This window comes from Phocoena phocoena, chromosome 17 (assembly GCF_963924675.1).
Source record: "Phocoena phocoena chromosome 17, mPhoPho1.1, whole genome shotgun sequence".
Taxonomy (NCBI): Eukaryota; Metazoa; Chordata; class Mammalia; order Artiodactyla; family Phocoenidae; genus Phocoena; species Phocoena phocoena.
In genome coordinates this window covers 2,142,607-2,160,000 of record NC_089235.1, presented here as the reverse complement: position 1 = coordinate 2,160,000, position 17,394 = coordinate 2,142,607, and the positions used below count along the sequence as shown (strand labels likewise).

The 17,394-nt window shown below is 44.2% G+C and overlaps 1 protein-coding gene across 2 annotated transcripts in view; it reads right to left on the bottom strand.

Annotated features, from left to right (window-relative positions):
• Nucleotides 1-17,394, bottom strand: part of SNTG1 (syntrophin gamma 1) — a 188,496-nt gene that overhangs the window by 88,638 nt on the left and 82,464 nt on the right. For both annotated transcript variants that reach the window (XM_065895511.1, XM_065895512.1), the window contains exons 9-10: nt 16,753-16,883; nt 6,294-6,423 (exon numbers count right to left, since the gene is read on the bottom strand). In XM_065895511.1, coding sequence (XP_065751583.1) covers nt 6,294-6,423; nt 16,753-16,883 — 261 coding nt within the window. The remainder of the gene's footprint in view (nt 1-6,293; nt 6,424-16,752; nt 16,884-17,394) is intronic.

Sequence of the window (17,394 nt, the reverse complement as noted above, 5' to 3'; positions counted from 1 at the left end):
ACGTACACGTCAGTTTTGATGAGTGATGTGCTCTCAGGATGGGTGCTGTAGGACCCTGCTCACAAGGTATATTTTCCCATGAAAATTAATTTTGAAGATTTATCCAAGGAAATAATTCTTACGGAAACAAGAAATGGCCCCCCAATTTCCTTAGAGATTTGTGGCCAATGTCAGTTAGCAGATGTGTAAGGACCCGGAGAGATCTTATTCCGTAGATGTAAGTCCTCCCGATGACACACGATGTTAGTGTGGGTGCATCACGGCGATATATCCGTTCTGCAGCTGTTGGTAAAACTGCCTTCACCAGGAAAGGGAAGAATCAAAAATGATTTCTGCCTCAGGAGCCCACGTTTCAGCTCAAGTTTTTCATCCATTTTTCTCAGACTATGGATTCTACGCCCTGGCCACCTTGGTTATTCCCCAGGCCCATGGGTACAATGTAATTGCCTGCCTTGTTGCTTTTAAAAACCTGTCTATTAAGAATCCATCAGGATGACCACCCAGTGTTATACCCAAGTGAACTTTCTTATTTTTTCTAGTACAAGAACTTTTCAATTTTACCTGTCGCCATCCTTACGATTAGCATGTATATGGTATATATCATACATAGTATATATAATACACACATACACACACACACACACACACAATCTTACTGTGAATTAGAAGCCTAAAAGCTAAAAGCAGGTTGCAGCCATTTATAAATGTCTAGTTCTTTGCTCAGAGCTAACTTATTCTTCCATGAATTCACTGAACTCCAGAAATGACTGTATGTCAGACGTGAAGGGATGCCAAGGGTACCAGATCCCTGTCCTCAGGAACCCTCTGGTAGAGTTGGCAAAACAAGCACGTCTTTGGCATGAGTGTTAGAGCAGGTCGCACAATGCCTGTGCACATGTGAGCAGCGGGGACCCTGGCCGGACGTGGGGTGTGCAGGCAGCAGGGACCCTGGGTTGCAGGCAGTGATGGGATGTGTTTTATCTGCCAGTATTGGTCACAGGTGGAGAGAATAGGTCCATCGTTGCCAAATTATTAAATAGTCAGGCTTCCTAAGGAGGGGAACGTGCAGTGTTCACAGTAAGAATCCAGCCTGGGTCCTTGCGAGAGGCCTGCAGCTGCCTCTGCCCCTCGGGTCTGGCTCTTAAGCTCAGTTTCCGAAGACGGCAGTTCTAAGAAACGTTCCGTGGAGCCACTGCAAACTCCCAGTGATTTCTCGCGTGATATCCTGGGGCCTTTCACCTGCGTACTTAGTGCCCTTCTCTTCCACACGACGTCCGCTCCTGGGCGGAACGTGCACCGCTCGGTGCCCTTGGTCTCACCTCCCGAGAAACAAAGCCCGAAGAGGGTGTACAGTCCTCAGGAGGCCAGAGTCACAGGTGAAGGGAAGGGAGGCCGGCAGCAGAAAGCAGGCCTCGGCTGGCGAGCGGTCCGTGTGCCCGAGCTGCCCAGGGCTTCTCATCAAACGCCGTCAGTCGTTCACCAGGCGTGACCCGCCTTCAGAGCCTCGTGCAGTCACTGCGTTTCCAGATGGTTCATCCGGTGAGCAAGGGCGAGTCCTCTGTTAGCCTGCTTCCTTCTGCCGCCCGACTTGCACTGGACAAGGTATGCCCGGGGGAGGAATTACCCCACGTTCCCGTGGAGCTTCCATCAGCCTGGGAGCAGCTGTGGGCCCAGGATGGTCAGCTCCTGTCACTATGATTACGACCAAGGCCACGCTGAAATCCAGGCCTGGGCACGGGTGGCAGAGGGGTGGGTGTGTCGGGGCAAGGGCCCCTGTGCGGTGCCTGTGGCTTTGAGGCCCCTGGAACATTAGGGGCTGGGAATGCTCCAAAGAGGAGGCAGGGGCGGGGCCAGGCGGGTAGAGCCCAACCGGACCAGGGCTGGCAGGGAAGCTGCCAGTAAAGCTGCCTGTTTGCTTACGACCGTGCTTTACAGTTAACATCAAGGCAGTTCTGGATTGAGCAAGTAAACATCAGCTAATGTTCTCCAGTATCAAGAATTCTACAAGAACTTTAACTGTTGGTGAGTAGTTTTCTAAGAGACAAAGTAGGCTGGCTAGTTCACATATGCACACAACAGAATGCCCAGCTTGCCCGGCCTTTCTTCTGACTTGATCTACTGACTCTGCCGTTGTCTGATTCCACCCTCTGTAACCCATTTCTGGGTGACCTCTGCATGTGTGAAGTTTGCACTTTGGTGTGCGAGGAGAAGCAATGCAGAAAGCAACACCCTACACTAAAGTGCATCTGAGGACTCAGAAAAATCCGCGGCTACAAAAAGGAAGAAAACGTCTCCTTAAGTGACACCCATGCCTGTCAGCCCACACGCTGCAACCTCTGATCACAGACTTCAGTTCCTTTTCGGTAAATCTCCTTTCTGCTAGGCTTTATTTTGTCATGACTTTCAATTCACCTACAAGCTTTGTCGAGTCTTTTTAATGTGGCAGACACGATAGAAGTTTCTTCTTTAGCTTTCCATAACCAACGGCATTATGGGAAAAAATTCCCTTTTCTCAACTTGCAAGTATTTGCCATCTAAAATAGCAGAACTCTGTGAATTAAATGTGACTCCCAAGTAATGGGTTTTGCTCCTGCAGGTAAATGGGTAAAATATAGGAAGATGGCTGAAATACATCCTACAGGAACTCAAATGACTGATGAAATGTGTGTGTGTGTGTGTGTGTGTGTGTGTGTGTGTGTGTGAATCCTGAAGGACTGTGATCAATCCACAAAAAGCACAGGGGTGTTGGTTGTTCATGCATTATTTTTAGAATTAATATTTTTAGTATTAAGCAGTGTAGTAGATATTGTTGGTTATCTGACTCAGAAGCCATTCACAATCTTCTTTTCTTGGTTCTCCCACTACAAACACTAGAAAAGGCAGAGACTAGCCCCCCCACTCTCCAGCCACCCACCCCTCAGAATCGTCATGGGGCTGAGTTCGGGAGGAGAAGTGAGCATTATTAGTCCACTAAAGGGTTTCTGGGAAATTTTCTCTTATCTTGATGAAAGAGGAGAGATGTAGCTGACGCTGCTTATCCTTCTTCCCTTTCTTTCCTGTTCTGAACACTGAAGTGATGTTTGGAACTGTTGCAGCCCTTATGTGTGTAGGCAGAGGATGGGTTCTGGGTGGATGGTGGTTTCCAGCAGATGCCACCATCCACAATTCTTTTCATTTGGGGAAAAACCCAACTCTTTACTCTATCAGTATTTAGGGTTTCTCTAGTTTGTCATTGAAAGCATTCTCAATTGATACAAACATTTGGGGAAAAGAGTCTATTCTCTTTCACATAATAAAATATGAATTATGTATTTTGAAAATCTCATATATGCAATCATTCTTATTTAAGATCACAGTAATTTTCATTGAACCACTAAGAATAGAAGCATTGGGACTTCCCTGGTGGTCCAGTGGTAAAGAATCAGCTTGCAATGCAGGTGACATGGGTTCGATCCCTGGTCGGGGAACTAAGATCCCAAGTGCCTTAGGGCAACTAAGCCCGCGTGCATGCGCCACAATTACTGAGCTCATTTGCCTCAACTAGAGCCCGCGTGCCACAAACTACAGAGCCCACGCACCCTGGAGCCTGTGCACCACAACTAGAGAGAGAAAACCCGCGTGCCGCAACTAGAGAGATGCCCGCACAGCACAATGAAGATCCCGCGTGCCGCAAGTATCCTGCATGCCGCAACTAAGACCCCACACAGCCAAAAATAAATAAAATAAATAAACAATAAATAAATCTTTTAAAAAAGAATAGAGGCATATTACATATACATATATATCTGTCTGCGCGCGCGCACACACACACACACACACACACACACACACAAGTGATACATTTCAAGCAGCATACTCCATTCCAATAAAGGAAATGCATACATAGGATATATATGGAAGAATTTAGACTGGAAGAGATCCCTTTAAGTTAGCAGGGAACCTTAGTAGAAATGTTGCATGAGATTCTCTCTGCTTATCATTCAGGATTGATTTTAGTGCTGGAGCGGTAAAGAGTGGCTGGAAAGGTTAGATTCATGAAATGCTGGCTGAAAGAGAGCTTTGTCTTCTATCGTCTTCCCTCTGTCTCTTTTAAAGATGAGGGAACTGAGGGGTAGATCTGTGGCTGCCAGAAATATAGCTGCTCAATGGTCTAGTCACTACTAGACATTTAACTCATCTTGTCCCGTTTTATCAGCATTGTTATCCAAACAACCATCTTTCAGAAGATGGAGAATCTCAAATGACAACTGGACAAAACAAAGATGTGCCACCTCGCATACAATAAGCACATCGATACGGCCATTTATTGGTGGTTTATGGATTAAATCATTTAACTTAGAGTGCAGCTGGAGAGAAGAAAAAGTGCAAACGTTTCAGCATCATTCAAGGGCCAGGATGTCTAAAGCACTTTTTCATTTAACCCTCACGGTGGCTGGAGCTAACGGTGCCCGCTGACGAAGGGGACCACGAAGCCCAGTCCCAGAGCTGGTGAGTAGAGACCAAGGCTCCACACCGAGTCCCTGACACTGCAGCCATGCTTTCCCCATGGCAGCCGTGCCTCTGCTAAAGCATCATCTTAGATTCCCTTTGATCAAACAGGAGCGTGTTCGGAGCTATGCTTCCATCTTCCTTCGCTTTCTTCTTGCCCTTTATCCCTCCCCCTTTCTGTGGTATGTGAAGGCTCCCAGCCCTGCCCGGCCCACCGAGGCACTGAGACACACAGACCCTTCCCACTCCAAAGACAGTCCCTGTTCAGGTGGCTTTAGCTCAGCAATTCCGATGACTTTTCTTGTGATATTATTACAAATGAGTCATTTTGAAAGGGTCTAGGGACTCAAATAATACTGTAGGCTGCTTTGCACATGGACAACCTAATAATACAAATATTAGGTTGTTTTCTCTTATATGCAAGTGCATTTCATGGTTATTCCGAAAAAGTTAAATGTGAAAGAGTAAAAGTATGATTTTCAGATTAAACCATGAGATTTAGATTAAGTGAAAAAAATTCAATGGATTTATTTTGAAGATAAATAGGTGCTATATTCGTTTTCTATTATTGAAATAATAAATTTCCACAAACCGTGCTTTAAAAGAAACACTAATCCGTGATCCTGCAGTTCTGTAGGTCAGCAGCCTCAGTGGGCCTCTCTGGGATGAGATCAGGGTGAGGGCAGGATGGTCTCTGCCCGGGGCGGCAGTGTCCCCTCGTCGTGGGCAGCTTCTCCTGGCCTCCTGCCCTCTTGGGGTCCTGGTCCCTCCCCATCCTCAGAGCCAGCAGTGTCAGCCCTCCCCTCCCCATGCTGCCGTCTCCCTAGTCCTCTCTTTTTCCTACTTCTTCCACTTCTAAAGACTCTAGTGATTACACTGGACCCTCCCGGATAATCCAGGCTGATATCTCCGGGGCAATCTGGTTTGGGCAGGAGTGCCCACCCAAGATTCAGTCTCTGCTGATCTGGTGGTGTCATCATATTGGAATCGCCGAAAAGGACAAGAGGTTTCAGACTGACAAAAAACCCCACAAAACCCAAGGCAAAAAAACAACGCAATTATATTTGCTGTCTGAAAACTTTTTTCTAGATCATTGAATATAAAGTTTAAAAATATTCTGACGAAACTCTTTTGATTTTGTTTTACCATTATCCAAGGTGGCACCAAACTAAACAATGGAAGATGATGCTTCAGAGAGACTCGCCTTAGAGCCGTGCTTACACAGAAGCCCACTCACTTTACTTCTACTACTCCCTTACCCCGTGGAAGGAGAGAGGTGGCAGGAGCCATGGGTTAGGGGGCTGGGTCCCAGCTAAAGCCTAAACCAGCTCCCGTACTTGAAGAGATTTGTGAAGGTTAAGATTCACGGGTTGTAGCAAACAGTACTTGCTTCAAGTTAATACTCTAAATTTTGGGGATCTCCAGAGGAACCAGAGGGAGAAGTGATGTAAAGATATCTAGATAGATGCATATATAGATAGATATACAGACATAGATAGATGGATGATATATGTAGATACAGATAATAGATATTTTAGTGCTAAATATCTATTTTCAGTTATTTAACTAATGTAGATGCTTCGATGTTTGTGAATGGAACTTAGGTGTCAATACTGTCGAGCCGGTACATTGGACTAAAACTCTCAGGACAGTGATTTTCTCTAAACACTGCACAGCAGTGTTTATGGTGGGTGTGCAGTGGCCCATTCTTAGAACACCAAGCGGCTGATGCAAGGTTATGCATGCACGGCAGAAATTCACTGAGGCCGAGGAACCGGCCAGGAGCTCTGCGAATCACGACTTACGTTGTGCTTCGTGAGGCTGGAAATATTGGTCGCTACGGCGTGCAGCCACTCGCCACAGTCCTCAGCAGAGAGGCACTGGATGATCCCGCTGCAGACCCCGTCCACGGCGATGACTTGAAAAGCGTTCTGCCTGTGGAGGTGTCAGAGCAAATTAGATCAGAACATCGTCTCATTTGTCTGTTTGCGACTTGAAACAGTTATGTCTTCAAAAGCTCTTCTTTCAAACAACATAAATGCAGCTTCAAATTCATATTTGCTTACTTCCCTTTAAAAAAAAATCTGTTTTTAAATGGAACACTACAGAGGAACCCAGACAACACACAACTTTGAATGACTACAAGGCATCTTGAGATTCAGGTACGTTTGGAGAATCTTTGAGATGCATATCTAAGACCTTTAAGCGGGATTCTTTCTCCAGTGTGCCATAAACTTATACATCGATGTTTATCCATGATTTTGGGCACCATCAACTCCTCTTGACATTTTTCAATGCATTCCTGACGTACAGTGGAAAGATCACACAGAAACCGCACGCACAGATACCGAGCCTCATGTACAATCTTTTGCTGTCATAAGCTGATGCGCTCTGTCAGCTGTTAAGCCAGTTGTTCCTCATCTTCTCTAAGTTGGTTTCGGATGAGAGGTTCGCAGTTCTTCTCCACGTCTAAATACTCATGCTTGAAATTTATGTGGATGTTCGCATTTCAATAACAACTAGACTCTCCTTAAAACGCCACGGCCACCCTAAATATCTCTATGGTCTTCTACTGAGTTTCTGTTGTCGTTAGAGAACATTCAGTGATGCCGTCCTAAATGGTCTACAAAAGTGCCGTTGAGTTTAAAGCAGCTTCCTACAGCTTTCATTATTTACTTTTACCTTCCTGTTTCAAGTTCTTGCATGTTTCAATACAAGCTTAATGGAGAGGAATGGATAAAAATCCCCAAATGCACAAACTATCTTTAAATCCCAGCTGTTTCTGAAGCAATAGAAAAGTTGTGTAGTTCAGTATTCAAAATGCTAGGTAAATACTGTACATTTATATATTTTTCTCCAATTAAATTGCTTTTTTGTCTCTTCTGAATTTTGTAAGTAGGAGTTTGCGGATATTACACATGATTTCATTTCTGCAAACAAAGACACCCCAAGCGGCATTTCTCTGGCCCAGCTTCATCAGGAGGCCTGTGTCACTCTCCTGTCCCATAAGACTGGTCCGGATTTCGGAACCGGACACGTGGCAGAGACTTTCACACCTACGGCTCTCTGCATCCACATTATTAATGTTTTCAGAGAAACTTGTTCCGAGAGCCTTGACCAGCACTTTCAAATGATTACAGGGAAGTGTTCAAATATTCTTTTTTGTTTGCTCTTAAAAGTACATGAAAAGCCTGAGAGGGGACAACTGTTGTCTGTCTCTTTGAACTAATGTTTTTTTGAATTTGTGACATGAAAAAATATGCACAGCACAAAAAGAATACTGCAACTTCACGTGACTTTCTTAACTTTAATTTTGATATTCAAGAGTGAGTAAGACATTTTAAATATGCAGAGAGAAGCTCAACTACCCGTGGAAGAGGAGAACTAAGCTGAGTTAGTAACGTACATTTCTCTCTGCTCCCTGTCATAACCATTGCCTCATGCACCACAAACTACAGCATGTCTTGAACACATCTGTACTCTCTGCTTTAAATGAATCGTGGCAGCTGGATATTTTTAGCTGACTAGGGTTAACGCACTTAGAGGAAATCTGCAGTCTATGTAACCACACGTGCTACACAGTCTCCACGTGGAATAATTCTAAAGGACTAACCTTATATAAACCTGGGCTTATACACTAATACGTATCAATTTTTACATTCTGTTTCCACTTTTCAGGTTGATTTGTTGGAAACCCTTTCATGAATGTAAGTGAAGTATTTGAACAGTTTACTTGCTTACATACAACCTCTTACAAAATAAACTGGTCGTAAAGATTATAGCCTGGCTCCTATTTCTGCCTCTGCTGTTGAACAAATAAGAATATTGGCAAATTGGTCCACTTAGTTGCATCTCAATTTCCCCTAACAGAAAATGAGAAAAATATACTTCACGGATTAACTGGTGGGACCCCAATACTTTCACTAATCACTGGAGCTCCCTGAATGAGACGTTAATGTGTGGTCTTGATGCAATATTTGAGAGAGTTTTGCAAGAATGTGTCACCCAGCACTTAGCAAGAACTGCAGTGCTGTGGCCGTATTTGCAGCTTTTAGAAAATGTAATGCTTTGAGTCAAGATGATCAGTAATCGTAAAAAAAAAAAATTATGTTTTATCTTATTTGATCATATAGTCTCTGAAATCAATAAACTACATTAGCCATTAAGTTAGTCTTGTAGTAACTGGGAAACATTAAACTTTAACAATATTTGCAGTAGTCTTGAGGATTCTTAGACTCAATTATGATTCTTTGCACACACACACACAGATACAAACACACACACACGGGCTGAAAAAAGCAGTGACATGATCACAGTTGGAAAATCTGAACTTCTGAGCGCAGACTGTCCACCTTCTGCTCAGAATCATTTTTTCTATTTTTCTAAGGATTCTTGATCACAACTCTGGCAGCAAAAGTTATTCTCAAATGTTTCTGAATTTCAGAGTAGTTTTATTCATTTAAAATACACACTTAGTCGTTCTTTGTATGAAAAATAGACTGCTCACTAAAAATAGTCATAAATAATTTTCAAAATATGTGTTTACATGAAAACACATACATGTCTTATGACTACAACTGAGTTATTCATGTTTGATTCACTGTGCATCGTATGCCACATGAAGGCACGTGTCGGAGATGCTGAGTTTGTGAGGAGTCGGAGAAGGCATCTCAAGTGGGAGAAGTGAGAGCTGTAGAGACTCAACTACACAGGTTTGGAGCGGCTAGATGGCCTTGTCCGGAAAGGGAGTGGGGACATCACGGGGAAGCAGGCAGGCTCGGAGGAGGGTGTGAACACCCCGGAAGGAGCTGAGAGCCCACGGGAGCCACGGCTGAACCTCCCTGGAGGCCTCCCATGATCAGATTTGTGTGGAGTGGGCGGTCCTGTCACACCATGTAGGGTACCTGGCAGCTACGCGATGACGTGGGACTAAAATACACATGTGTTAGTGAGAGTGAAACTAAAACAGTGAGCTCATGGGATTTATAAAGGCGTTAGAAAGTCTGCGGGGCAGTGATTGCTTCCTTTCACAGAGTATGAGGGAGCAGCTAGACTCCACATTGCTCCTGGGTTTTGGATCCAACTGGATGAATGGCTTAGATGCGGCAGAGGAGAGAAAGTGCACATTTTGGATGGGAGGTAGCTACTCCGGGACCAAATAGCAGCGTGAAGGCGTGAGAGGTTGTGAGAAACAGGGGCTGTTTGGCTCGTTGCCATGTGCGTCTGGGGCAGCGGTGAGTCATGAAGGTGGCAGTAAAGCACAGCTTGATTGACGAGAGCTTTGCAAACCACGTGGCAGCATTTCCAACTAATCCCGAGTCAGGCAGGGCTGTGGGAACACTGGCTCTTTGGAGTGAAAGGATCATACTGTATTTTATGATACAAATATGTTCTCTCTGTGCTGGATAAGAACATGGAAAAATGTGAATGAAGGCAGGAGAGAAGCAAGGAGGGCGTCCCAGTACTCAGGAGGAACATAAGAAAGATTGCCCCGTGAGAGTGGTTCTCTGTGTGTAGGGCAGCACTGACTCAAGCAGTATTTAAAAAACGGGCCATTATTCTTGATCTGGTTATTAACAATTTGGGGAGATGATTAAGGAAAGGAAAAACGAAAACAACCAAGCAAACAAACAAACAAAAAGACCAGCTCGGGTTAATGACTCCAGCAAAGCGCTCTGCTTCTCACTGAGTTCAGGTCGTTTCTGCTCGCGATGTTACCTTGGGGCACCATCTCATCACAGCTTTTATGGTTCAGGCTCGAAACCTGAATTGTTTGGTGAGGTTGTACAGAAGCTCTTCCAAACCACGTTGTTACCTCTTTTCCAAAACTGAAGTTCACCAATCCGACACAAGCCCTGAACTTTTAAACAGAGGCTTTTCCCCACTGTTCTCTTTGTCTGCAATGCCCTTCTGTCCCGCTTCAGTTAAAATCTGTCAGGTATTGCAAGTACCTTGATTTTATGCAACTCTCCGACCTCTGATTTCTCTCTGTGTAAAATGAAGATGGCAGCATTGGTCCTGCGTACCTCACATTTTAAAGACTTTTGCAATGAGAAGTTTTAGGTTTATAGCAACATTGAGGGCAAAGTATAGAGATTTCCCATAGACTTCCTGCCACACACACACACACACACACCCTCTCTGTTATCAACATCTCCCACAAGAGAGTTGCACTTTTGTTATAATTAATGAGCCTACATCGACACGTCATATCGCCCAAGGTCCATAGTTTAGATTAGGGTTTACTCATGGTGTCCCACATTTTATGGGTTTGGGCAAATATGTAATGACATATATCTATTATTATAACATAATCCAGAGTATTTTCACTCCCCCAAGTATATCTGCTCTGCCTCTTCGTCTCTCTCCACCTCCCAACCACTGGCAACCACTGATGTTTTTACTGTCTCCATAGTCTCACCTTTTCCAGAAGGTCATATAGTTGGAAGCAGTGTGTAGGATTTTCAGATTGGCTTCTTTCACTTAGTGACATGCATCTGTGGTTCTCCCATGTCTTTTCATGGCTCAGTAGTTCATTTATTTTTAGGGCTGAATAATATTCTACTATCTGGGTGTACATAGTTTATTTATCCATCCCCCTACTGAAGGACATCTTACTTCCAAACGTATACAAGGGGACACTGCATGGCTCATAGAGTAGGTGAAATCAACTAGAATCTTAATGTTATTTAGTTGAATATATTTGTTAAATCATCAATTGTTCCGGCTCCACATAGAGCGAAGTCCCGGTGGACCTGCTGGCCTGTCTGTGAAGATGGAGGAAAGTCCATCCGTTCAGCGACTCCCAGTACATCTGCACAGCACCACCTGTGACAGAGCGATGGAAGAGCAAAGGCAATGGTGCACCCAACGGGGCCGCTGTGTCTCCTCCTTCCCCTTGGCCACTAGGCACGAGCAGGAGACGCCTTAAGTTTTCTATCCCTTCCCCCATCACGCTACGGGTGACGTATCCTTACATACTGTTTCCCTTACTTTACCGTCACTATCCTTCTCATACCAAACATTTTTTTCTATCCAATTCACTCCAATAATTACTCTAGCCAAAGTCACCTTCAGCTTAATCTGTTTCTCAGTCTATCCAGTATTTCTATTCTGTAGTTAATACCATCGACCACTTTCTTCTCCTTAATAACCTTCCCACTCTGATTCCCTGACACTGCAATGTTCTGTCGTATTTTGATACTTCAAAACTGAAATGAGACATATACTTCTAAATCATTACTATACGACGAACATAAACCGTCTCACCACTGATAAAATAGTGTGATGTTCTAATTCAGGCTACATAATAGTACATGACAGTAACACAACTTTGTTGCCATTAAATACGAGACGCATCACATCATCAGAGTTAAAATTATGGGCCTTGGCCAAACCAACCAGCACGTAATATCCTAGGTTTCGAACTAAGCTCCACAATTTTGTATATCTGCCATCTTGGGCCAATAATTTATGTTTTCTTTTTCATCCCCTGCTTCAGCTGCCACTGGACTGTGAGCTCCTTCACAGAAAGAAGCAAACACAACACCTCCTACGTAGACATTAAATCAGTACTTACTGAGCGAATGCGGGAACAAGCTGGAGTGCTGTACAATCCACTCAGAACAGTGCTGTGTTTATAACTGCTTATTACTGTCGTATTTACTGAGTGAAGTTAATTCAATTGCTAAAAGCTGTTGATGTGTTGAGGTGCCATAAAAGTAAAAATGTAAGAAGTCATCTGGATTCACACAATTTCCTTTTTCTCATAAATTGCTTTAGCTAACCATTTTTAAATCATGTAACTACATAAATTTTTAAAGGAAAAACAAAACAAAAGAAAACAAGTATACACATTAAAAACACCATTAACAGAAATATTTCAAAAGTTCTTAAAGTAGAAGAAAAATAGAAACAAAAGAAAAAAAATAAAGAGAAACAGAAAGATTAAAGTTAGGATACGAATAATAGCTGAAGATAATAAAATTTTAAGATACATATATAATTCAAATCTATCTATCTATCTATATATATATATATATATGCCCAAAGACAAGAAAGAAATAAAGGAATTAGCTAAAGTGTTCTAAGTTTCTAGAATTTTCTGAAAGAGGCAAAATTAATAAATTGCACTAAACACTAATAAATCATGTATAGATGGTGCTATGGTCTGAGTGTTGGTGCCCCACCTCCTATTCATGTTTCGAAATCCTAGTGAGCAACGAGATGGTATTGAGAGGTGGGGCTTTGGGGAGATGCTAGAGCCATGGCGGGGGCAAGTCCTTAGTGATTTATAAAAGAGCTTCCAGAGAGATCCCTGACCCTTCCACCAAGTGAGGACAGAGTGAGAAGACACCAGATATGAACAAAGAAGGGTTGGGGGGGGCTTCATCAAAGGACTAGAACATGATCTAGGTGCCTTAATCTAGGACTTCCGCATCCAGAACTGTGAGAGACAAATTTCTGTTGTTTGTTGCTGTTATTATCTGCTGTATTTTGTTATAGCAGCCTGGAAGGACAAAGACATATGGTATAACGTTTAGGCAATAACTAAAACAAAGTAAAAGAATGCATATATAACACTATAATAGAGGGAATATTAAAAAATAAAAATGTTTAATTATTTCAGAAAGTAAGAAAAAAGTTAAAGAAAACAGAATACAGAAACTAGTACCTTGAGACAAAGGACTTTTTTCTTGAATATACATAAAACTCTCAAATCTCAACAGTAAAAAAATAAATATAAATATATAAGCAAAGCCGATTACAAAATCGTCAAAAGACAAAGAGACATTTCACCAAATAGGATTTCATGTGATAAATGAGCACATGAAAAGATGCTGACCATCACTAGGATATGCAAATGCAGGTCACAGTGATATATCACACCTATACCTTATACCTGTAAGAATGGTAAAGTAAAAGACAGCAACAACTCCCAATTCTGGCAAAGATGTAGAGAAACTGGGTGGCTCATATCCTGCTGGTGGGAATGCAAAACCGTACAGCTACCTACAAAACAATGTGTCTGTTTCTCAATAAACTAAACATGCTGTTGTCACACAACCAAGTACTCGAGTTCTTGAACATTTACCTGAAGTAATGAAAACGCACATTCCCACAAAAATCTATACAAAACGTTCATTGCATCTTTATTTAGAGTTAACTGGAACAACCCAGATGTCCTTTAAGGGATGAATTTGTAAAATGTGATACAGCCATACTATCAGAATACTATCAGAAATAAAAAGGGATAAACAACTGAAAAATGCAACTACTAGGAAGAATTACCAAAGAATTATGCTGAGTGAGAAAATTCAATCCAATACAGTTACATAATGTAGGATTCCATTTATATAATGTTCTTAAAATGGCAAGATAATTAGAGGTGAAGAACAGAGTAGTGAGTTGTTATGTGATGGGGAAGAAGGATGCTGGCATGGTTACAGACAGGCAACAGGAGGGTTCTTGTGGTGACGGAACTCTTCCACCTTGTGCTTGGGTAGGTGGATATGAGAACATGAGCATGTGATATAATTCTACAGAACTAAACATACAGACACACACATACACACACACATACACACACTCTTACACACTCAGGCATGTGAAATCTGCATGAATGAGTGGTGGATTTTGTCGATGTCAGTTTCCTAAATGGGGTGTTGTACTATAATTTTGCAAGATGTTACTATTTGGGAAAATGGGCAAAAAAAATGTAATCTCTCTCTATTATTTCTACGACTGCATATGAATCTATAATTATCTCAAAACAAAAATTTTAATTATAAAAAACAAGAACTAGAGTGTTGAATAGAAAGCAAATACTAAGATGGCAGATATAATCTCTGATATACCAGTGATTATGTTAAAAGCAACTAGACTAGGGCTTCCCTGGTGGCGCAGTGGTTGAGAGTCCGCCTGCCGATGCAGGGGACACGGGTTCGTGCCCCGGTCCGGGAAAATCCCACATGCCACGGAGCGGCTGGGCCCGTGAGCCATGGCCACTGAGCCTGCACGTCCGGAGCCTGTGCTCCGCAACGGGAGAGGCCACGACAGTGAGAGGCCCACGTACTGCAAAAAAAAAAAAAAAAAGCAACTAGACTAAGTAATCCAATTAAAGGACTAAGATCATTACTTTAAATTTAAAAAAAAAGAAAAATGTATATGCGACACAGAAGAGACACATATTACAGCACAGGGCTAAAAAGAGTTGAAAGAAATAGATAAAAGAATATACAGTGTAGATACCTGATGTAATTCTTGAAGGTAAGGAAAAATTCCAGAGATATAGGACATTTCATAATGATAAAAGGGTCATCATCAGGAAATTGTAAAAAATCTAAATCTGTTTGTATCCGATAATATAGAATTAAAGCAAATATGGCACACTTAAAAGGAGAAATACACAAAGCCCCCATCATACTGGGAGACGAATGCATTTCTCTCAATATCTGAGACAATAAACAGACAAGAACATCATTAATGATACAGAGGATCAGAATCCCTAATGAACAAATACAACCTAGTTGAAATACATAGACACCGAACTAAGGAAAATGACACTGCACATTCTTTTTTTTTTTTTTTTTTTTGTGGTTCGCGGGCCTCTCTCTGTTGCGGCCTCTCCCGTTGCGGAGCACAGGCTCCGGACGCGCAGGCTCAGCGGCCATGGCTCACGGGCCGAGCCGCTCCGCGGCATGTGGGATCTTCCCGGACCGGGGCACGAACCCGTGTCCCCTGCATCGGCAGGCGGACTCTCAACCGCTGTGCCACCAGGGAAGCCCGACATTGCACATTCTTTGAAGTGCATATGGCACACCTGTCAAAATTATTTATATACTAGGTGAAATCAAGTCTAAACAGATATCAAAGGGCTGAAACCATTCAGCATGAAATCATACGAGAAAGCAATAACAAAAGAGAATTAAAAAAATCTCAAACTATTTTGAAATTTTGCAATACACTTGTAAATAGCCCGTGGGTCAAAGAAGTAATTGTAACAAAAATTAGGGAACACTATTAAATACGTAACAAAAATATCTGACTATCAGTACCGGTGAGCCTCCAATTCCGGGCAAGGGAGAGCAGCCTACCCCTCCCAAGGGCTCCCTAATACAACTAAAGGACCTTGACCGTGACCCGAGGGCCAGCACAGGCAGCTCCTGAAAGGTGGAAGGGTAAGGCGACTGCCGGGGGCCGTGGGGCTGAGAGGTGACTGGGGGTCAGTCTCCTGAACTTCCCTGTCGCCTCCTGTGTATCCTAGGCAGGGTGCTCCGGGGTCTCCATCCAGGATGACCAAGAGCAAGACAAGAAAGTGCTTCCAGGAGCGTCTGTACTCGTAGTGCAAAGGCTGGCAAAGCAGCGGGCTAGAAGCATTCCACCTTTTTGGCGGCCTGCCCTAATCTGGCCCAACGTCAGTGGCACCTCCACCCTTCCCCCCAGGGTTCCAGCAGGCAGAGCAGCAGCTGGTCTTGCCCCTGTCCTCCCGTCCCTGCCTGCTGGTGTTCAAGGCGTCGAGCGGCAAGCTGCCCTGCCCATCCCCACCCGCGTGAACCAAGCAGCGCTCTGAGCCCCCGCCCCGTCCCGGTAGCGTGAGGTCCAGCGGGGAGCTGAGGCTCCCTACCCGCCTGCAGCCATTAGACTGAGTGAGGCGACCCGAGATGGAGCTGCTCAGCCCTCTGCCCCCTTCCCATGCTGACCGCTCTGGCCCAGCAGGACCTCAGGCTCCAACCCACCCGTCATCCCCCAGGTGGGGTGAGGTGGTGGGGTGAGGTGGTGGGGTGAGGTGGTGGGGTGAGGTGGTGGGGTGAGGTGGTGGGGTGAGGTGGTGGGAGCCGGCCGACTGCCCTCAGCCCCCGCTCCCTCCGCCGCCCTCCGTCAGCCGAGCTCCGTGGACAGCTGAGCCTTCAGCGCTGCCCGGCAGCGATGAAGCGGTGGCCGCTGGTCCCTGCCGCCCACCCTCCCTGGTGGCAGCAGAGCCGAGCCAGCCACTGAGCTGACCCCCGACTCAGAGGCAACGGGGTGATGGAGCTGGTACCTGACCGTCAGCAGGGCTCGGTCAGCAGGGCTGAGAACTGAGCCAAACCTAAGCCTCGAGCACCTGCAGTGAGGTGCGTTTTACTACATTACGCTATTCTTCTGCGGGTCTTCCTACTCTTAGAAACCTGATGGTAAGACCCGTAAGGCATGTCAGGTTACAAGTCTCACTCCAGGTCTCAAATGCAATCAACAGACGAGCGGAGGCCGCTGACATGAACTCACCGACTCAGGTCTGTCCCGGGCACGTACTGGGAGAACCGGGAATGCAGCAGAGGGATCAGCCTGAGGTCACACCACCGCTTTTCCCACCTCAGGCCCGGGGACGCGGGCCACGAAGAGCAGGACAGCGTGTCCTGAAAAGACAACAAACGTTCAGCAGTGCTGTTGTGTTTCTGTGCTTTCAGTGTTGATGTCACACCCTTGTCATCTGAGGGGTATTTTACCCTTAGATAATCAGAAGACATTTATTGAAAACCACAGGAAATCCCTGTTCGCTGGCAATAGAGGTATATTGGTTAATTTCGCTGTTAATGGAATTCTATAAGAAAGGGAGGAGGGAATCACTGAGATTAAGAATTGTAGTGAAAACACGAAAAATGGGCAGAGGAGAAAAGGAAGAAATAAAGTAGCGACGACTGAGCTCATTCAAGAATGAGAAAGATGGGGCAGAACTGTACTTACAGTGAACTAGTAGGTGACAAAAATCCAGGCAGTTCAATTAGCAAATGCTTTCTATCTGCTAAGCACTAAACGTTGTTACGGGGCTTGCGATTCATCGCGCACTTCAAAGCGTTTGTGAGCAGAGTGAATATTCCCATGAGACAGCCCTCAGACACTCAGGAAATCTTTGTCCATTGTTTTCAT